Below are 22,720 nucleotides of genomic sequence, written 5' to 3' on the forward strand. Positions count from 1 at the left end.
TATGAATTTGAACTTGATCAAGTTCTCCTAACAGAGCGGATTTGCGATTTTCGTTTCACTTGTTCGATCCGAGATTTGATGGTATTACGGGACGGCATTTTGTAGTTTGGTGCAACGATGGACATCAGTTTTTTTAAAGCCTTTGCCTTTAACATGTTGAACCATTTGTATTGGCATGTAATCAAACACAACCATATCAACAATCGCACGTTTAATATCATCTGTCTCTTTTCCCGAGAATTTACGCTTCTCAGAGAATTGACAAAATTAACTAATTTATTTAAACATAATAGACCTTAAACGATGATCAGTGAAAACAAATAATTAAAGCAAACCAAAGATAAGGGTAGAAGACAACTGAAGGTGAGAAAAACCAGGTAACAAGTGCATGGTCACGATAATTACTGTATAAACACTGCCACAGGCGATAACGGTCATTCAGAGGCTAAGGAAACCCTAATAGTAATTACTGTATGTACAAGTGCAATGAGCATTTTACGTTTTAAACATATTGTTTAATGCATTTATATATAAGCTAAGAAATATTCAAAAATATACATCCGAGTAACCGAGTACCGATTTTAGTATTCGATACTCGGACGTTCGATCGAGTACCCGGTTAACCGGGTACTCGTTGACATCCCTAATAATTATACATGTGTAAACAAGCACTTTAAATAATTTTATGTATCTTCATCTGCTCATAAAGATGAAAGTTAGTCCACATTTGGAAATGCTACATGTAATTTCAAATTTGAAATTCAATAATTGTTATCATACACTTATTTCTTGCTATTTTGTGGTCTTTCAGATATAGAAAAAAGATTTTAAGCATAATTGAGAAGCAAATAAACACTTAATCTAATCATCTGGTTTTATGAGAGAGAGGGAATGTAAAGATTTTTTATTTTTTAACAATCATGGAAAAGCCTTGTAAATGAAGCTAAAGCAACATTAAAGAGCAGCCACAAAAATGTATACTCAAAGTGCATGAAAAAAAATGAATGTGTAGAAAGCCATGATTTCTTTCATTACATTAGAAAAAGTTTGATATTAATAGTTTTGAAGTGCAATTTCTTTTAGATACAGCAAAATTTCACAAAGCTGAAGAACAACTAGATTTTTTACCTCAAGTTCCTCATTTCCCTATAAGGTTTTTTGGAAAGAAATAAAAATATTACTTTTTTGATTTCCATGAAACATTTAAAGGTGTATTGTCTATCAAATAAATAAGTACATGAATGTTGCTCACTGATGAATACCTGCAAACATAAACAGTAAGCAGTGGTCAGACATTCTAAAAATTTATCAACTAAATAATAACTACAGACATACCTCGTGTGATGGGGGTTGTCCTGGGAATTAGAGGAACTTCTTATTTTACCCTCGAAATCACTGTAAAAAATGTAAATTTTGTTTCATAAATAAACACTATCAGGAAATAACTATTTTAAAAAATCTTTATAGCATGATAGTGTGGGAAACATGGAGATAAAAATACCCATAAAATTCCCATTCCCATAAAAATTCCCATTCCTGATTTACTGGTATGTCAGAATCACTCTCAAGGTGTTCTCACTTGTCTGAATCACTCTCAAGGTGTTCTCACTTGTCTGAATCACTCTCAAGGTGTTCTCACCTGTCTGAATCACTCTCACCTGTCTAAATCACTCACCTGTCTGAATCACTCTCACCTGTCTAAATCACTCGCCTGTCTGAATCACTCTCACCTGTCTAAATCATTCGCCTGTCTGATTCACTCTCACCTGTCTAAATCACTCGCCTGTCTGATTCACTCTCACCTGTCTGAATCACTCTCAAGGTGTTCTCACCTGTCTGAATCACTCTCACCTGTCTAAATCACTCGCCTGTCTGAATCACTCTCACCTGTCTAAATCACTCGCCTGTCTGATTCACTCTCACCTGTCTGAATCTCTCACCTGTCTGAATCACTCTCACCTGTCTAAATCACTCGCCTGTCTGAATCTCTCACCTGTCTGAATCACTCTCACCTGTCTAAATCTCTCACCTGTCTGAATCACTCTCACCTGTCTAAATCACTCACCTGTCTGAATCACTCTCACCTGTCTGAATCTCTCACCTGTTTGAATTACTCACCTGTCTGAATCTCTCACGTGTTTGAATCTCTCACCTGTTTGAATTACTCACCTGTCTGAATCTCTCACCTGTTTGAATTACTCATCTGTCTGAATCACTCTCATCTGTCTAAATCACTCGCCTGTCTGAATCACTCTCACCTGTCTGAATCACTCTCACCTGTTTGAATCACACTCACCTGTCTGAATCTCTCACCTGTTTGAATCACTCACCTGTCGGAATCACTCTCAAGGTGTTCTTCCTCACTCTCTTCCTCTTCTTCTTCTTCCTCCTCCTCCTCCTCCTCTTCGCTGTTGTCCCCCAGTCCCTCGTCCTGGTCCACGTTACTCTCATACCCCTCCTTACACCCCTCCACCACCTCCATATAGTCAAGCTCTGCCAGGTACTCATCCCCATACTGCTGACCATCCTGTTTACACACAAACAAAGATTATATAAGCACAGTGTATATAATGGACACATTATCACCTATATCTTATTCCTTAGTTCCACAGACATGGAGACAGTGGAAGCATCATTACAGTATACATAATGTAAATTTTAAGCAAGAAAAGTCACTCTATAAATGAATGAGTGAACTGACTGTATTGGCTCCCTGCTCTGTCAGCAGTTGCCCAGCATAGATACAGATAAATCCTCCGGCTGGAATGTCATCTAAACACCTCAAGCCCCAGCCTCTGTAAATAAATACAAACACTTAAAGAAAACATAAAATTATAATTTTATAAAGATGAAGTAAGTCCATTGTTAATATGGTTTATATTGCTCTGTTAATAAAAACAAATCATATACATGTAGGTAAAGTATAAACAATAACATTACAAATAATGAAGATGCATTTTGTTCATTCTTAATATGGTTTACAGTGATTTCAGTCTTACTCTTAACTGAATCTCATCATAAAATAACTTGTTCAAAATTTAGTTCTGGTCAAGAGACTTAACCTTAGACTCCTAGTTGAGTCTGCCCTGTGTCTTCCTTTATCTCGGTTATACATGTGTGTGATCTATCCACAATGACATTTTGTCTCACTTGATGCATCCAATAAAACTGACCTCAGATTCTCTATCTTATGTGATCTATCCATTATGACTTGCCTCTTCTCTGTTTATGTGATCTATCCACTAAGACTTATATGACTTACCTACTAAGACTTTACATCTCTTCTCTTTCTTTTGTGCTCTAACCACAATGATTTACCACCTTTCTGTCTTGCATGTACAAGTATGTGATCCACCAAACATTACCTCTTCTTTATGTGTGCTATATCCAAGGAGTTTACTCTCTTACTAAGACTTATCTCTCCTCTGTTTTACTTACATGTGATTTATCCACTATGACTTGACTGATTTCTCCACTAAGATTTACCTCTTTTCTGTCTTGAACACCTGCAGTCTGACGGTGAGTGGATTCTGGGCCACACGATTGACACAGCGGCAGTCACATTTACACTTGGAATTACACTCATATATTCTGAAACAGCAACAAAATTTACATGTAAATATTGAATAGATTTTAAAATAAAATAATTTTTCTTTAATATTAAGTTCAATTTCATCTTGAACAGGAACAAGTGTTAATCTGTTCAATGAATGCAATGTATAATAAATGTATTCACCCTGTCACTATAGGTTCCTGGAGCCTCCTGTTTTCGTAGCCAGCCTCTGGATTAATTTTACCCCCTGCCACTGTTGTGGATTCTACAGTCATTTGCTGACAAGCACACTTAGACTTGTCCTGAAGTAAATACAAACGTAAGATCTAAATGAAAGGTTCATAATTTCAGATTGAAAGAAAGCTTGAATCCACAGAACTTGGGAATTTTTGCATTTGAATGTGATTTATATTTGACTTATCATTGCCTTTCTATTCTTGATAAGATTTTTAAAGGATTTTCCCTATATATCCCCATTTTAAACTTGGATTCCTATTGTGGCTCCATCCTGCCTCTAGGGGCCAATAGTTGCAAATTTAAATCTACACTATGTTAGAACAATACATTGGACAATTTTGATTAAAAAATTATATTTTAATGTTAAGAACCTGGTATTGAATGATGCATCATGAAAAAAGAAACAAAGACCTACCCTGCAGTTGTCAGTGCAGTCACATCCGACTAAGAACTCGGGGTCCACGTTAAGCTTGACTCCCTTCATTGGGATACGGACATTGGAATACTCTACATAGTCAGGGTACAGTCTGTCTATAGCATTCACACAGGATATTGGCACGTTCTCCTTACCATAAGATAAGTCCTTTATGTCACAGAATGTCTGGAATGAAGCAAAGGATTAGGAATACTAAGTCATTCTCTAAAATAGAAGAGTTCAAATTTAAAAGCTGTGCTGTATGATATAAATTTACATGCATGATATGTGTAACTTTGATTAATCCTCTCAGATCCAATGTACATAATATATACCATTTGACACTGAGATGCATGGATACAATGTTATATCACTATATGCAAACAAAAGGGTACAGAATCACAGCACTAATAGATGTACCATACACCTCTATATTATGAAATAAAACAATATTCATATTATTTCTATTAAATTTAACTTCATACATGTGATTTTCTTCATTCACCTTAGATGTTTTTATTGGTTCAGAGCTTATTAAATATTAGACATAGTTTTATGTGAACTAAAAGAAGTTATTTTTAACTTTTATTGTTTCACATTTAGAATTTCTTTTTCATTTAAGGACAGTAATAAAAAACATTAAAGGTGAAATAAATTCCATTTTATTTCAACAGAAGGAAAAAGAAGACATTACCTTAACTGGTACAAACTCTTTGTGGACGTGGAGTTGTGGGTCAAAACAGAAGAGATCGATGGTCAGACTGCTGTCAGTCACTGCCAGAAACAGTTCCACTTCCCTAATATTGCGTATCCTCCTGGCACAAGGGGCTCTGTACACCACTATTCTCTTGTAGGCAGGCTTTATCTTACATACATGTCTACAAATATTTAAAGTTATTTATGAATAGTGAGGTGTCTTCAATAATTCTTTAAATTATAGACCACTGATTCAGAAAGGATACATTTACTCGAAGTCTTCATATCAAATTTGTAAATATTAATATTATGACACTTCAACTGCAAATATATTATACATGTACTATATGTGAAATACAATGTTTTATTATAAAGGAAAATTTTGTGGCATATATTCTGAGGATATTACAACTTTTCTGTACTTAGCTAAAGGGGAGCTAATAAATACTTGACCTTTCCCAGCCACACAGCAGTGGAATCAGGAGAGGGTTAGTTCCCTTGTATTTCTGTGGGTCATCTTCTGTCAGACAGTTTGGTCCACATTCATGATTAGCTGTTAAACATCAAACATTCAAAGATCAATCCTACATTAAGACAGCACTTACATACATTTACATATATCAATATGATTTCAGTTTTACATGAACTTTGCCCATTTCACAAATTCATATTCTACTCCATTTTTCTAAATTTTACAAAAATGGTGAAAAGAGATCCCAACAGCAAGTGTTTTTTTTTTTCCAATACTCACTAAAAACTTTCCTGAGTTGGTCTTTAACAAGTATTGCAGATTCCAATCTCTCTCCTAAAGACTCTTCATCTGAATAAAAGGAAATGAGAAAAATGTATCAAACGTCCAAAGTGTGTATAAATGCATAAAATTAAGTAATTATTGCCCAATTAGCATTTTTAAATCATTGAATAATACAGGATGTCCCATTCAACAATATTTTTGAATTGAAGGTACAATGAAAATGTTTTCTTTACCTTTCACAAAAAAATTTACTTATATAAAACAATGTTGTTCATATCTTTCTCTCTCTCTCTCTCTCTCTCTCTCTTCAACACACAGACCATTCACATCTACTCATATTCTAAACATGAAACCTTTGCCAGCATATACAAGTATAAGCTAAAAAATACTCAATAAGCAGAAAATCCTATAGATTCCACAAATATTATTCAGAGAGGATAAAAGAAGAGGAAAATGAACCAAAAAAAAAAAAAAAACATTGTGGCACAGACCAACAGATTTCTTTGCTATTTGGCAAAATAAAACAGATAGAAAACGAAATCATTTAATTAATACATCATGTTACCTTTCTGTGTACTTTTTGATTTTTCTATTTTTCCTATCAACAACAAACTGAACAGAGTATACATAAGGTGGAAGCTCATATTAAAAGCAGGAAACAACGCAGCAATGTTTAAAGATCATATAGGCATGATACATCCACTTAGCAGGATCCAACATATCAAATTGAATATAATTTTGATCTGCATATTTGAGTGATTTTTTATAATTGAAAAGAGAACTTTTTTTCAATATTTATGAACCCCATTATTGGAGCTAATTGTGTGAGCAATTTCATCTTTGAACCTCTTTCAAGCTTCAATATACATGTATACATCCATCAAGAAAACAAAGTTATATACACATAAAATATGTATTCATGCAAAACACAAGATTATGTAATCTAAGCTACGTATATGTAAATAGGAATGTCAAACAATATATTCTAATTATAGTAACACAATTTGTCACTACACAAAAAACAGTTACAAGAGTTACTACAAAAAAAAATATTTAATTAAAAATCTCTACAGGTCTATATATTCTATGACATTCTGAAATTCTACTCCATGCTTTCTGGAGCTAACATGTACCTGGGATTTCGTCTTTGGTCACTTTGGACAGCCTTTCTTGTAGAACACTGGCCATGTCCGTGCCTGTCTTGTTACTGCTAATACTGCTGGCTGAGTACATCTCTAATTAAATATAACCCAATTGATGGTTTAGGTGGATATATACATGCTATATGTATTTTAATACTCATCTCTCTTCAAATGTACATGTTGCATGCTAAAATGTAATAGTACATGTAAGAAAAGGTAATGCTTTGATACAATTAAATATACAGTCAGTTAAACTGAATAACATTGTGTAACTATGGTATTCTGAACACTGATGTCTCAAATTACATTATCTCATAGATATGTCAGTGTGAGTTGAAAGTCCCCACCATGTTAAAACTTTGATATCTTGAATCCCCAGATATTTCCCGATATTTTATTTGGCACCAATGCATTTGAGATAAAGGGCTTTTACTGCATGTTCTTTTCATACATTTTTATTGTTGTAATCAGAAATGTGATTAAATGACTTTCTTTTTACCTCTGGACTTTTTCTCTCCTCCCCCTGAGGCACTAGCTGAGTGGCGTTTATTTAACTTCAGCCACGGCCCCTCCCACTTTGTGGGCTGAGTTTCACCGGCCCCTGTCCCCTGGCTGGGGACACTGGATGGCTGCTTGGACTGAATGGACTGATTTGATTGGCTGGATCCTGTGGTGCTCTTCCTGGCCACTGACCGCTTTTTCCCCGGGGCCTGAGGACTGGAGGTGGGGGTCTTTGTCCCCGGTAGGGAAGATAGTGAGGGACTGCTCTGAGTCTTTGTTATTTTTAATACTGAAATGTTACCAGACAGTTTTAAAATACTGAATGTTCTAGAAATTGACTACTCCTGTCGTTTTCTGCTGTGTGGCCTTTTCATATGACTTTCAAGAATGGAATATTTCTTTTTATTGCAGCAATGTTTTAGATGCAAAATGAACTGATTAAGATAGAGTTTTATGTTAGCTGTTTTTCTTTTTGGATATATAAGATGTATTTCTACATAGTATCAAGTTAAAACTTTAGCCTAGGTCAGAAATCAAACCTCCAAAAGATATTGTAAATACATGAACACAGAAAACATGAAAAACGAGAGGCCTATGGGCCACATCGCTCACCTGAGTAACTTGGGTGATGCAGTTCTTACCAGATTCCCCCTCTTGCTATACCTATCATGCCCCACTACCCCCTTCCCTTTTATGATTTTAAGAATTTAATATCTACACTACCCAAGGATGCTTCCATATAACTTTCAGCTTTCCTGGCCATGTGGTTCTTGAGAAGAAGATTTTTAAAGATTTGTTCTATATATTTCTATGTAAAACTTGGATTCCCTATTGTGGCCCCGCCCTACCCCCGGGGGTCATGGGGGTCATGATTTTAACAATCCAATACCTACACTACCCAAGGATTCTTCCACATAAGTTTCAGCTTTCCTGGCCATGTGGTTCTTGAGAAGATTTTTAAATATTGTTCTATATATTTCTATGTAAAACTTGGATTCCTTATTTTGGCCCCGCCCTATCCCTGGGGTCATGGTTTTCATAATTTAATATCTACACTATTCAAGGATGCTTCCACATAAGTTTCAGCTTTCCTGGCCATGTGGTTTTTGAGAAGAAGATTTTTAAAGACTTGTTCTATTTATTTCTATGTAAAACTTGGATTCCCTATTGTGGCCCCGCCCTACCCCCGGGGGTCATGATTTTAACAATTTAATATCTACACTACCCAAGGATGCTTCCACATAAGTTTCAGCTTTCCTGGCTATGTGGTTCTTGAGAAGAATATTTTAAAAGATTTGTTCTATTTATTTCTATGTAAAACTTGGATTCCCTATTGTGGCCCCGCCCTACCCCCGGGGGTCATGATTTTAACAATTTAATATCTACACTACCCAAGGATGCTTCCACATAAGTTTCAGCTTTCCTGGCCAAGTGGTTTTTGAGAAGAAGATTTTTAAAGATTTGTTCTATTTATTTCTATGTAAAACTTGGACTCCCTATTGTGGCCCTGCCCTACCCCCTGGGGGTCATGATTTTAACAATTTAATATCTACACTATCCAAGGATGCTTCCACATAAGTTTCAGCTTTCCTGGCTATGTGGTTCTTGAGAAGAATATTTTAAAAGATTTGTTCTATTTATTTCTATGTAAAACTTGGATTCCCTATTGTGGCCCCGCCCTACCCCCGGGGGTCATGATTTTAACAATTTAATATCTACACTACCCAAGGATGCTTCCACATAAGTTTCAGCTTTCCTGGCCAAGTGGTTTTTGAGAAGAAGATTTTTAAAGATTTGTTCTATTTATTTCTATGTAAAACTTGGATTCCCTATTGTGGCCCTGCCCTACCCCCGGGGGTCATGATTTTAACAATTTAATATCTACACTATCCAAGGATGCTTCCACATAAGTTTCAGCTTTCCTGGCCATGTGGTTTTTGAGAAGAAGATTTTTAAAGACTTGTTCTAAATATTTCTATGTAAAACTTGAATTCCCTATTGTGGCGCCGCCCTACCCCCGGGGGTCATGATTTTAACAATTTAATATCTACACTACCCCAGGATGCTTCCACATAAGTTTCAGTTTTCTTGGCCCAGTGGTTTTTGAGAAGAAGATTTTTAAAGACTTGTTCTAAATATTTCCATGTAAAACTTGAATTCCCTATTGTGACCCCGCCCTACCCCCGGGGGTCATGATTTTTAAAATTGAATATCTACACTATCCAAGGATGCTTCCACATAAGTGTCAGATTTCCTGGCCCAGTGGTTCTTGAGAAGAAGATTTTTAAAGATTTGTTCTACATATTTATGTAAAACTTGGATTCCTTATTGTGGCCCCGCCCTACCCCCAGGGGTCATGATTTTAATAACTTAATATCTACACTACCCAAGGATGCTTCCACATAAGTTTCAGCTTTCCTGGCTATGTGGTTCTTGAGAAGAATATTTTAAAAGATTTGTTCTATTTATTTCTATGTAAAACTTGGATTCCCTATTGTGGCCCCGCCCTACCCCCGGGGGTCATGATTTTAACAATTTAATATCTACACTACCCAAGGATGCTTCCACATAAGTTTCAGCTTTCCTGGCCAAGTGGTTTTTGAGAAGAAGATTTTTAAAGATTTGTTCTATATATTTCTATGTAAAACTTGGATTTCCTATTGTGGCCAAGCCCTGCCCCCGAGGGTCATGATTTTAACAATATAATGTCTACACTACCCAAGGATGCTTCCGTATAAGTTTCAGCTTTTGAGGCCCAGTAGTTTTTGAGAAGAAGATTTTTAAAGATTTGTTCTATATATTTCTATGTAAAACTTGGATTTCCTATTGTGGCCCCGCCCTACCCCCGGGGGTCATGATTTTAACAATTTATTATCTACACTATTCAAGGATGCTTCCACATAAGTTTCAGTTTTCTTGGCCCAGTGGTTTTTGAGAAGAAGATTTTTAAAGACTTGTTCTAAATATTTCCATGTAAAACTTGAATTCCCTATTGTGACCCCGCCCTACCCCCGGGGGTCATGATTTTTAAAATTGAATATCTACACTATCCAAGGATGCTTCCACATAAGTGTCAGATTTCCTGGCCCAGTGGTTCTTGAGAAGAAGATTTTTAAAGATTTGTTCTACATATTTCTATGTAAAATTTGGATTCCTTATTTTGGCCCCGCCCTACCCCCGGGGGTCATGATTTTAACAATTTAATATCTACACTACCCAAGGATGCTTCCACATAAGATTCAGCTTTCCTGGCCCAGTGGTTCTTGAGAAGAAGATTTTTTAGTGACCCCACCCTATTTTTGTCTTTTCTTGATTATCTCCCCTTGTAAGGAGACTTGGCCCTTCATTTTAACAATTTAAACTCCCCTTCACCCAAGGATGTTTTGTACCAAGTTTGGTTAAAATTGGCCCATTGGTTCTTGAGAGGAAGTCGAAAATGTGAAAAGTTTACAGACGGACGGACGGACAGACGGACGGACGACGGACAAAACGTGATCAGAAAAGCTCACTTGAGCCTTCGGCTCAGGTGAGCTAAAAACTATGGTATGCAACAATGTCACCAATCTGGAAAATAAACTTCTTAACAGTATGAAGACAGTAGTTAAATTGTTTATTTGCTGAAGTACCTTGAGAGGATCCCTGAGAGTTTCCATCTTCTGAATTTCCTCGTGTATACTCCACTACATGTTTTTTATTGGAAGGCATATTTGTTCTTCTCATTTTACCAGGGGCCTTGTTTGCATTGGACTAAAACAATATTATAAGAACATGAAAAATCTAATAGAATTCTTTTCATACATGTATCAGAAAATCCTTTTCCTCTAGATATACACTGTACTTAATTTTTCTTTATAACGTTACAGTTTGGATACTTTTTTTTACCAATGCAGTGAAGAGAGGTTCCAGACGAGTAGAGCCCCTGTATATCCACTCTATTCTTTTATCTGCCAGAAAATACATCTTGGCCAGACTTGAATCAACCTCCTCCACTTTTGCAGTCCACCTGCCAAAGAAATCCCCAAAATACATGTTACTGCAAAATCACACTGTGTAAGCATATGGAATGTTTTTGTTAATTTAAAACTTTAAAATTTTACCATTTTCCATTCCATTCTGTTCTCACTGTTTGACCCTTGTTTAGTCGCACCATTGGTCTCTGAAAAAGAAAAATTAAAGAAGATCACTTTTGTGTTATCATTAAAAACTGGTCATTTTTTGTGGAAGATGGTATTTCTGACACTCACCTCTGGGTACTGTTTAAGATAATCTTTGATAAATTCTTGAGAATCTTGATGAATATCCTCCCAAACATTTGCACCTGGACACAGAGAAAAATGTACAAGGTAAATTTCAGCATTTTCACTGACATATAGAAAATTTTTGTAATATAACATTGCTTTATAACTTATGTGAAATCTTTCACTACACTTTGTAATTTCTTTTGTCTGACAACCATCTTTGAGAAATAGCCACTTACTCTGAGCCAGTACTTTATGTATGTCCTCTGACCTGGAATACTGGGCATATCCATCATCAAAGAAAATCAAATACCTGAAAAACATCAAAGAAAATTAAATACCTGAAAAACATCAAAGAAAATCAAATACCTGAAAAACATCAAAGAAAATTAAATACCTGAAAAACAAACCTTAATCATGTACATATCATAGCTGGGTTTAAGGTTTTTTGATTTTTTTTTTTTTTATTTGGATGTCCTATCCCACCTGTAAGCATTTCTTTGGTTGGGAGTCTCTGCCACAATTCCTGCATAAAACGAAGCCATGGACTCCTCATCTTTGTAGAGGGCTGGGAATAGATATTTGTAAACAATTGAACATCTTAATATCAAACAACTCAAAATGCATGATTCTTGTATTATTTTTACCAATGTGGACAAAAATACGACTCTTACCGACCACCCTGGTTCCAACAGACACCGGTTTACTCAAGGATTCCTTGAAGGCAATATTCAGAGCTGGCAGGGATTTTCTTCCCTTGCCATCAAACTTTACTGTATAAGTATTCTACAAACACAATGTCATTTAGAATTTACTGGATAGTACATGTACTGTATATTTGCCAATAATGCCTTGTTTTTTAAAACATGTTCACAGGAAGGAGGGGGGGGGTCTTATATGAAATACTAGTTTTCTTTCAATTTTCTGTATATTAATTTTACTAATTTTAATTTTTCAGTCTGTTAAAAATAAGTGAAAGCCTAGGCCTAGAGTAGAATTAGCCAATCTTTACAAAATGCAATAAAAATACAGTAGTAAAAAGAACTTTTAATCCATTCATATAACATCACTGCCTTTTACACCAAAAATATCTGTACATACATATTTTATACAGATGAGTGACATGATAAATTTAATAAGTATGAAGTATTTCAATAATAAAGCCATAAAACAATGTAAAATGATGGAGTAATAGTTACATAAGCTAAATCCCTGGCCACAGTCATATCCACTACAGTACCCTTGTACCAAATATCATTGTATTTCTTCCCAAGCACCTTGCTTCCCTCTTTGATGTTCCTGTTGTGAAAAAAAAATAATGAAATTTCAAGTGACAAAAAAAATATCTAAAGACGCACATACTGTATACAGGAATTTTTCACCCCCATTTTATTTTCACCCCTTTCACCCTACCTTCATTTGGGTGAATTTAAAATGGGATGAATTCAAAGAATACAGTATAATTTCTTAAACAAAACTATGACTAGGTGAACTTAAAACAGGGGAAAATTGTTAACAAGTGTGAAAGGGTGAAAATAACATGGGGCAAAAATAACCCTGAATACAGTATCTAATCACATAAGAGATTTCATGTAGTTATCCCTGCTTGACAATGTATAGTGTGACTTATAACCTCACAAGCCAAGTTAACTTACATGGCCATCTGAAGATATGCCGTCTTAGTCTGGGCACTTGATAGTACTGTGGAGCTCTTAGCTGATGAAAGCTGAAAAAAAAAATTAAAAGAAAGTCTGCAAAAGTGCGATTGAAAGTTTTTTAGCAGTATAACTGAATTTTCACCTTAAAATTCAACTATAACACATCTACTTAATATACATATATATATGTGTGTTTTCCAGAAATCAACTATATAGGACTGGTAATAAAACTACAGAGTGAACTGTGTTATATTTATCTTCTAGGGCATAATTGGATGTTACCTATTTAGTGGTGCTCTAGAACTAAAATTACAGGGCCCCCTGTTCTTAGTTAACCAGGGTCCTACCTGTTGTGTGGTGCCCTAAAGATAAAATTACAGGGTCCCCTGTTCTTAGTTAACCTGGGTGGTACCTGTTGGGTGGTGCCCTGTTGTTGCTGATTGATCGAGTCATTGATGGCTCCCGTTAGAGCCTGTCTCAGATTAGCCAAGCTAGGGGAGGTACTTTTCTGCTGGGGTGGAATCTTCAGAACTTGGAGTCGACTAAAACAAAAGCATTAATTTTACAATCAATTAAGAGTCTACATACAATTACTGCTTCTACATACAGTAATTCCTTGGGGTCACAATAAAGTTTATCCGAGATATCTATGGATTCTAGATACTGAAGTTAAAATACATAAAGAAAAAAGTGGTTGAGATTTCTTTTAAATATCAATATTGTTCCAGATCTCAATTTTTGATAAACCAAGCTTCAACTTTACCTGCATTTATATATAGGTACATGTACATGAATATAAATACCTTTGATTTTTGGCTGAGACCTCAGGATCAAAAGAAGAAGCAATGATTTGGACGTCGTCATCTGAGTCCGTTTCTTCATTCTTGGCATTGGCTTCCGCTGCCTCTTTTGCCTCCATTTCTGCTGCTACTTCTTTCAACCTGTAAAATTATAGAAGAAAAGGTTTTGCTTCATTTTATTTAATAATTTCAGCTTGTCTGATTTATATTTATTAAAGTAAAATAAATGTACGAATAATTTTTTTATAAATTACACGTAGTTTGTAAATGTCTTTTTTTTTTTTACATTGATACATTTTGGATTAGTTAAGCTCTATCTGCTGAGCTCGTAAACATGCCAACAAATCCATGCCAAGTAAAACAAAAAATACATGTAGATAGAGGAAAAAGAATTCAATATACGTGTGTAGAATAAGTTCAATAACCCTTACAAAACATTTATAGATGTCATACAGTATAGCAGCAAAAGAGGGATAAAAACATTACACTGTATGTCTTCCCAATCCACCATCTTATCATTAGAAATGGTTTTGTTGGGTATTTGATTGAATGAAGTTTTTACTTTTCAATTATCATTTCATTGAAATGTGTATCTTGAATTATAGATCCCTTATCCCACTACTGTTTTGTGGCAATCAAATTTTCTTGTTCATTTGCAATTACTAACTATAAAATTGGAATAAAGATAATGAATCATCAAATTCCTTCAATTCCAAAACAGAGTGCATGTAATGTGTATTTAAATGTTAATTGAAATTAAAATAGTTAATTTGCATTCCTAAATGGGTAATAGAGAACAGATTTCTTATTACCTCATGCTTGATTCTTCGTCACTTCTGAGAAGCAAGAAAATTATTAATGTTTTCAATATGCAATTTAGCTAGTTCAACAATTTCATGCTGTGTTCAAAGAATTTTTTTCTGGCTCACATGGTCATATACTGTTCCATTTTTATCATTATATACATTCAATAAAAAAAATTTGAAACTATTTTCATAACTCTCAATAATATTATTTTTACTAAACATGTCTTGGTTCAATGAAGACATTTTTTTTTATATTTTTGTCTTTACCTTGACAAATGACTGACAGATTGTTAAGGAAAAGAAAACAGAAAAAGTGATCACAAAGAGTTTGTAATACTGTAAATCACTTTTTTTCGCGAGAACTTTATTTTCGCATAATTAGGCAAGTCTGTCTGCTTGCTAAAATTTTATTCTTGCTTATATTTGTATTATTAATATTTATATAAAACAAAAAAAAAACAACTCACGAAAATTTTGTCTCGCTTATAAATACCACATAGCTAAGTCGTGAAAATATAGTGATCTACAGTACTCTGCAGAGCATATAAAAAAGTTATTAACTTTTAACTGGTAATTAAAATCTTATAAAATTTAACATGAATCTCTCTCTCTCTTCAAATATGAAAAAGTTTAATATCTTACATTTCTTCTTTATCTGCTTCCTCCAGCTCTTGCTGATAAATTCTCAATCTTTCTTCACAATTACTAAAAATCTTCTCAATTTCTTTCTGTTTTCCTTCAAATAAGATTTTAACAATTTTACTTGCAACTGACAAAGCTCCACAATTTTAACACATTTTCAGCATGATTTCCATTCAAGTGATAAAATCTGAGAATTAATGAAAAAAAGACTTACTTTCAATTCCTCTTATCTGTCCACTGAGGTCATTAAGAGTTTGTGTCATTTTTGGTGAATCCTCATTTCTCTCTGGATCCCCAAACTCATTCAATGTGGATGTTATCAGATCCTCAATGTCAAAACTAAATTTATACACGGGGTCATCACTTTCAGAATCAGAATCCAGAATCTCCACTACAGCTGAAAAAGGTAAGATATTTACTTTTTAAATTATTTTTTTTCAGTTTGTAACTGTGAGCACTATAAGTGTTTGAGACCAACATATAAGAATAGCAGCATTCTAATTTTCAAAAGTGTAAACATAGCATGTAAAATTCCTCAACAAATTGGATCTTGCGAGACTTTATACTCAGAATCATATAAGTCATTGGGCTAAACAAAGCTCTGATATGTGACCATACATTTACAAGTATTATTGAATGAAATTTCAAAAAAGGTCAATTCTGGTCAAGATAATTGACTGGTAAAAATTCAGCATAATGTAAAGCAATTGTCAGGTCCAGCACAATACCCAGATTAAGGTAAATAGCTTGATAAAGCTATATAGCTTTATCAAGGTATTACAAATACCTTGATCAAGGTATTCTATGTAATATAAATTCAAAAAAATTCTTAGAAATTAAATACTGAGAGTCGAGTTCTGAGTTTTTGTCAGTGTGTCCACTCCTTCATGAAAAGCACTCTAGTATCAAAAAGACAGCACAAAATAACGTCTCCTCAGTGGGTCACACAACATGCTTTTATACTTATTTTTTTGTGTTTGAGTACTTTACATGCATGGGTGAATTTATGGACAACAACTGAGAATTCGACTTTCAGTATTTAATTTTTCAAGAATTTTTTTGAATTTTAATTACATTAAATACCTTGATCAAGGTATTTGTAATACCTTGTTAAAGCTATATAGCATTATCAAGCTATATACTATAATATAGCCTTATCAGGGTATTGTGCTGGACCTGATTGTTTTATCCACTCCTCCGGAATACACACAAGGTGCATGACCAGTGTATCCAAACAATTATGACATTAGAAGTAATGTGACGGTCAGATTAGACATGATAGCTCAGCTGGTATAGCACCCGGAGATTGAGGGGCCCCAGGGTCTGGTCTGCTGCATTCCTCCCTGGTTTACACAAGCTTTTCAAAAAATGTACCTTTATCATTTCTTAAAACCTCCTTGGTCTGAGGTGGAGGCATTTCTTCATTAACTGTTGGATTTGGTGTTGTTTCCATCTTGTCAGTCATTGTGTTGTTACACCACGTAATTATCTTTAAAAAATAAAAACAAAAGGCTACAAAAACTGAAAAAGTTGATATAGCAGTTACAAATTACACGTGCTTATCGCAGTTTGAAAACAAAATATATCAAAGATCGATAAAGTCATTAAATTAACAGAAAAGATATACGATATCAAAATTTACATGAAAATACTCGTGCAATATCAACAAAGGTATTGTGTATTTGTAAACTGAAAACGCATCTTCGAACAACGCGGAAATCTTCTGTTTGAGGAGGTAATAATAGTCTATATCCTAAAAGTTGGAAAGGGCAATGTAAATTCCGGAAAAGATCATTAAATTTGAAAAGAATTTTTAAAAATATTTACTCATCTAAAATTGTCACTTACATATAACCAACTAAATTTTAGAAAGTATGTTTTAATTCATCATAAGTATATTTTAAAAATACCAATCATTTTTTTAATTTCAGAACTTTCTTTTTCATTTTGGGTTTTAGATTTAGTGGGCTAGAGCCTTATCCTGTTTGAAATGCATCAAAAATGACAGAGAGCACGTGGAATGATTTACCTGTATCTTTAAGTGATTTTATCCGTCATTCACTTCGAGATGGTGGATTCATAAATCCAACACCTGTACAAGCAGCATGTATTCCATTATTTTTAAGCAACAAGGATGTGGCAGCCGAGGCAGTGACTGGAAGTGGTAAAACTCTGGCTTTTTTAGTACCAATTCTGGAGATTCTGAAGAAACGAGGCGACTGGTCCAAAAAAGAAGTAGGGGCCATCATTATTACCCCCACAAGAGAACTTGCTATACAGATAAATGAAGTTTTGTCACATTTCCTGAAACATATTTCTGATCTGACTTCGTTACTTCTCATTGGAGGTGAAAATCCCATCAAGGATGCTGAGAAGTTTAAGGCTAATGGTGGTGAGTAATAATACAGAGTTAGAGCAGTGAATGAAATGCATCAAATTATATGTTTCCTCAGGGACCTACATGTATATACTAACGGGATAGGCAACTCCTTCATCGCCATGTTTATTTACCCAAAACATCATGCACAACACTACAAGTTTTTCACAACACTTTGTGATTAGGCCAAAAATAAAAAAGTTTTTCTACCCTATTTTTTTGCTCCCGACCCTAAAGTTTTTTTTTAGCGTGAAAATTGCAGGAATTTCCAGAAGTGAAAAAAAGTGAAAAATATGTTTAAAATATGTTCTTTTGTAAAATTCCACTTGAGTTGTGCATCAAAAGACATGAAATATTATAGCTATATGACATGTTTTATTTCTTTTATGTTCATATCCAAAAAAATATTGGAATTGATTTTTTATAAAATTTAAAGGATAATAATAATATAATTCAAATATTAAGACAACAAAGACCAAAATCTGTGATTTCTCGGAAATACGGCCGATCATGGGCATGTGCTGATTTTGAATAAAACAAAATTATTACTAAGATAAGGAGTATAGTCCCTGCTAAAAACAAATCTTGAATGATTTTTTGACAGATAATTAAAGGTTTTGATCAAAAAATATGCGATAGCATTAGAGATATAATTAATTAAAGTTGACTTACAAAATCCCTTGACTTACTAGATATCAGGAGATTTGTGGTAGTTGCCTATCCCGTTAGGATATAGGTCCCTGGTTTCCTATTGTCCTTATTTATAAGAAAGAACTGCATTTACAATGGTTTTACTTGACTTTAGTGAAAATATCAAGTCTTGGATTGTTCATTTCCTCTGACAAACTTCACATGCTTCCATGCTCATTAGCATTTTATACAATGATAAGAAAGCTAACATGTTTAGATAAGTTAAAGCTGTAATGAACTGACCTTGTGGGTTTTTTTTTTCCTTACTCATATCATGATTTAAATAATTGTTAAATATTCAAATTTTTTCACTAGGAAATATCATCATTGCTACACCAGGGAAGTTTGAAGCCATGTTAGAGAAACCACAACATGGATTAAATTTGACTGCGAGTGTGAGATGTTTGGAAGTCTTGGTTTTAGATGAAGCAGACCAGCTTCTGGATTTGGGATTCGAGGCCAGCATCAACACCATATTAAGTTACTTACCCAAGCAACGAAGGACAGGTTTATTTTCAGCAACCCAAACTGACGAGTTAGAAAACCTTATCAGAGCAGGCCTCAGAAACCCAGTACGTATTAATGTGAAGGAAAAGAAAAAAGCCAGTGATAAAATTGACCAGAGAACACCCTCAACATTAAAGAATTTTTATATGACTGTAGAAAGTGATCAGAAATTCAATCAGATGATGAATTTTGTTCAAGCGAGGAAAAATGAAAAAATAATGATTTTCTTCAGTACATGTGCAGGAGTGGATTATTTTTCTAAAGTGTTACAGACTTTGTTAAAAAACACACAGGTAAGATTCTTTCCCTTCATTATTTGATAAAAACAATAATTCAGAAATTCTACTTATGTGATGGTTATGTAACGTATTTACAATAACTCAAAGGGATCGTATCTGATCATTTCCAGGGTTTGGGGTGTTCAAAATTAAATTATTGGAAATATTTGGTATAATCTTTGTGGACTGCTGAAATATACAAATATGTCATATCCTTATCTAGGTAAATAAAAATCAACAGTAAATCACTTTAAAAATCGGAGGCAAGCAACAAAATCAAATGGGGAGTCCTAACCTAACATTCAGATAAGATGCCCAGTCGCCCTCAGACTACCGCATATACTGTAGGATGCCTTATTCAGGACGAACAGTATATATATAGCCTTTCAACCACTACACTCATTGTAGAATGCCTTGTTCAGGACTTACAATGAGTATAGCAGCCTGGACGGACTGGTCAGCCAATGCAGACGAGACACAACAAACTATGGCTAGCCTCTATGTTGGAGGTCAACCAAGTTCGTAGCAGGTCTTATCTGAGTTGGCCTTCCAAATTCACTCTCTAGCTGTAAAACAGGCGAGGAATATAATACGCGAATACCTTATTCATGATACTCATCTTCTAACCTTGGCTGCATCCGACAAACTCCCCCTGATCACTGCGGAGTCTCGGTATTTATACACAATTAATGTCACGTAACATGAAGAGAGACTAATTAGGAATCCTACATGGTCGAACCTAAGAATTCCGAAATCATTACAGTTACATGAAATACAAGTTACTTCAAATTATTCCTTTGCTTTTTTAACACCAGTAACTCTACTTTTTATGCAGGTTTTGTGTCTCCATGGAAAAATGAAGAATAAGAGAAACAAAGTGTTTGCAAAATTCAGAAACTTAGAAAGTGGAATATTGGTTTGCAGTGATGTAATGGCTAGAGGTGTTGATATTCCGGAAGTGAATTGGGTCATACAGTACAATCCCCCAAAATCTGCCAACTTTTTTGTTCACAGATGTGGCCGGACAGCCAGAATTGGAAACACAGGAAATGCTTTGGTGTTCCTTCTTCCTGCAGAGGATACATACATTAACTTCTTGAAAATCAATCAGAAAGTTCTTCTAGAAAGACTGGAGCCATGTGAAAGTGTGAATAATTATTTGCCCAAAATTCAAAAATTTGCTCTTAAAGACCGAGCTCTGATGGAAAAGGGAGCGAGGGCATATGTATCATTTATACAGTTCTATGCTAAACATGAATGTAGCTTGATCTTTAGAATCAAAGACTTAGATTTTGGTAAACTGGCCACTGGATATGGACTTCTACGCATTCCTAAGATGCCAGAGTTGAAAGGAAAAGATGTATCAAACTTTATACCAGTGGAAGCAGATTTCAACTGTATTGCTTACAAGTATGATCAATAATCAAGCAATTTTTTATTTTTTATGTTTTTTTTTTTTATTGTATTTTTTAAAAGTTGTTTATTACTACAGAGGAGTCTTATTATTCTGTTGATGATTTATTATGATAGAATGCTTATATTGCAATGGAAACTCAATTTATAAAACCATTTCTTAATAAATAAAATGAAAGAATACCTTTATGTAAAATATATTTGCTATATCTTAAGTTGTCCAGAAATTTTTCAGTGCTTATAAAGATCAGACCAAATTTACAATATTTTTTTCATGAAATAATTAATATGATATTGACATATCCGTGATATAATTAATGCTATACTAATGGGACTCCATTTTAATTTTGTGATAGAGATAAAAACAGGGAGAAACAAAGACAGTTGAAGCTTCAGTCAGAAGAATCAAAGCCGTCAAAGTTCCGACGCCCTCCCAGATCCCAGGCTTGGTCCAAACAGAAGGAGAGGAAGGATCGCAAGAAGAAGAGGAGAGAACAGAAGGAGAAGTCGAGGAAGAGGAAGGCTGAAGACATGGAGGATGAGGAGGAGGAGGAAGAAGATTTTCAGGATGATGTTAAGCTGATGAAGAAATTGAAGAAAGGAAAGGTAGGAATTTTTTAGATGGCCATCTTCATTTTCTCATGTTATGTAGAGAAATACAGGGAGAGGCGAGGGGATGTCCTTAATCAATATGTATCAGGGATTAAAAACTGAGGAAGCCATGATGACTCCCAAGAATACAAGTTTTACTAGTCCTTAATGATTTTTCTTGCCAATGAATTTTTGTCCACTTCACTTCAAAAATGTTTTTGATTCTTCAATATACCTACATGTATTGATATGTAATAAAGAAAATTTTTTACATATTATCAGTACTGTATTATATATCAGTCGTACTGTATTGATCAAAATTGTCTTGTTTTATTCAGATTTCTAAAGAGGAATTTGACTGTCAGTTTGCTCCTTCTGATTGTGATGAAGACTAAATACATTCGGTGGCAAGTGATAAACTCAGCTGGGAGTTTGTTATTTATTTGAAGAAAACTGTATTAAGGCTGACAATGAATGCACCAGTGTGTCAGGACCAAGTGTAGCATGAAATGATACATTACTAGACATTGGACAACACAACTTGGCTTTTATAAAGAATGTTTTATGCAATAGTAAATCCATATGTTAAGAAATAAAATATTAAACATGAAGGTTTTCCAGTACTGTCTTTTTTTTTAAACCATTGGACATCCTCTCATAAAGAATTTTGGATAATTTAAAATTTAGGATTGCATCCAGTTTTGTCTCATTGTTTTATATACAAATATTCAGTTGCATTTTTTAAATATCCTACCCACCATTTCTTTTACCCTCTTGGTAATAGGTAATACTAACAAAAATGAAGTATCTCCAATACTCCACTACTTTAATTTCTTTCACGGTTATTTTGCAAACAATGATCAATTCCGTTCCACATTATTTCATATTCTTGATATTCTAGCTTTATATTCATTTATCCAGCCCAGCATTTACATAACTTACAATTCTACAAAAGCATTTAGATTTTTCAAGATTAAGCTATTTTGAAAACTGGATGCTCTTTTCTGCTCTTGTCAATATAATTAAGTTGCTGAATTCTTGTGTGGCCCTTATAAAATTCTCATTGATAAAGCTGTTTGAGCACAGATGAAAACATAATCAAGAGAGAGAAATCAAAGGCGTATAAAACAAAATAGGTGATTTTAAAAAGGGAAATGAGCATTTTTTTTTTTATTTTTGACAACCACAGACAAACCTCTTACTTTAGCATTGGAAACTAGGTGACTAGTTGAATCCACACTTTTCAAAAATTATGTCCCTTGGCCGCCATCATTGGGGAAAAACCCATTAAATCCTCACAGTAGCCTTTATACTTTTCTGGTTTGTAAGTTTGTCATCTGACTTGAAAAATTATGTGCATCTTGTATAATGATTGCCCCAACATGGGGCTACCCATATAACGAAAAGAAAAACTGTTTGATC

General features: G+C 34.4%; 2 protein-coding genes across 8 annotated transcripts in view; one reads left to right on the top strand and one right to left on the bottom strand.

Moving 5' to 3' along the window:
- LOC134240172 (histone-lysine N-methyltransferase SETDB1-like) overlaps positions 1–17,180 on the bottom strand; it is a 24,823-nt gene extending 7,643 nt beyond the window's left edge. For 2 of the 7 annotated variants that reach the window (XM_062722278.1, XM_062722276.1), the window contains exons 1-29: positions 17,085–17,180; positions 16,817–16,931; positions 15,657–15,839; positions 15,443–15,536; positions 14,807–14,830; positions 13,998–14,135; positions 13,607–13,736; positions 13,192–13,262; positions 12,736–12,835; positions 12,211–12,322; positions 12,023–12,104; positions 11,776–11,849; positions 11,543–11,616; positions 11,396–11,454; positions 11,181–11,301; positions 10,925–11,045; positions 7,297–7,587; positions 6,789–6,890; positions 6,221–6,253; positions 5,653–5,721; positions 5,355–5,454; positions 4,900–5,083; positions 4,206–4,391; positions 3,737–3,855; positions 3,487–3,591; positions 2,702–2,795; positions 2,331–2,527; positions 1,336–1,395; positions 1,129–1,146 (exon numbers count right to left, since the gene is read on the bottom strand). In XM_062722278.1, the coding sequence (XP_062578262.1) occupies positions 1,129–1,146; positions 1,336–1,395; positions 2,331–2,527; positions 2,702–2,795; positions 3,487–3,591; positions 3,737–3,855; positions 4,206–4,391; positions 4,900–5,083; positions 5,355–5,454; positions 5,653–5,721; positions 6,221–6,253; positions 6,789–6,890; positions 7,297–7,587; positions 10,925–11,045; positions 11,181–11,301; positions 11,396–11,454; positions 11,543–11,616; positions 11,776–11,849; positions 12,023–12,104; positions 12,211–12,322; positions 12,736–12,835; positions 13,192–13,262; positions 13,607–13,736; positions 13,998–14,135; positions 14,807–14,830; positions 15,443–15,536; positions 15,657–15,839; positions 16,817–16,907 (3,032 nt within the window). In that variant the 5' untranslated portion in view covers positions 16,908–16,931; positions 17,085–17,180. The remainder of the gene's footprint in view (positions 1–1,128; positions 1,147–1,335; positions 1,396–2,330; positions 2,528–2,701; positions 2,796–3,486; positions 3,592–3,736; positions 3,856–4,205; positions 4,392–4,899; positions 5,084–5,354; positions 5,455–5,652; positions 5,722–6,220; positions 6,254–6,788; positions 6,891–7,296; positions 7,588–10,924; positions 11,046–11,180; positions 11,302–11,395; positions 11,455–11,542; positions 11,617–11,775; positions 11,850–12,022; positions 12,105–12,210; positions 12,323–12,735; positions 12,836–13,191; positions 13,263–13,606; positions 13,737–13,997; positions 14,136–14,806; positions 14,831–15,442; positions 15,537–15,656; positions 15,840–16,816; positions 16,932–17,084) is intronic. The other 5 variants (XM_062722277.1, XM_062722280.1, XM_062722281.1 and 2 more) reach the window with 5 other exon arrangements.
- A 234-nt stretch (positions 17,181–17,414) lies between these two features.
- On the top strand, positions 17,415–21,913 carry LOC134240175 (ATP-dependent RNA helicase DDX55-like). Its single transcript, XM_062722284.1, has 5 exons — positions 17,415–17,834; positions 18,825–19,309; positions 20,130–20,704; positions 21,064–21,313; positions 21,637–21,913. The coding sequence occupies exons 1-5, from the start codon at positions 17,444–17,446 to the stop codon at positions 21,691–21,693; spliced, it is 1,758 nt and encodes a 585-aa protein (XP_062578268.1). The 5' UTR covers positions 17,415–17,443; the 3' UTR covers positions 21,694–21,913.
- Positions 21,914–22,720: the final 807 nt, after the last annotated feature.

The sequence above is a fragment of the Saccostrea cucullata genome, unplaced genomic scaffold (assembly GCF_032062105.1).
Source record: "Saccostrea cucullata isolate Sc308-1 unplaced genomic scaffold, CSIRO_AGI_Scuc_v1 ctg74, whole genome shotgun sequence".
Classification (NCBI taxonomy): Eukaryota; Metazoa; Mollusca; class Bivalvia; order Ostreida; family Ostreidae; genus Saccostrea; species Saccostrea cuccullata.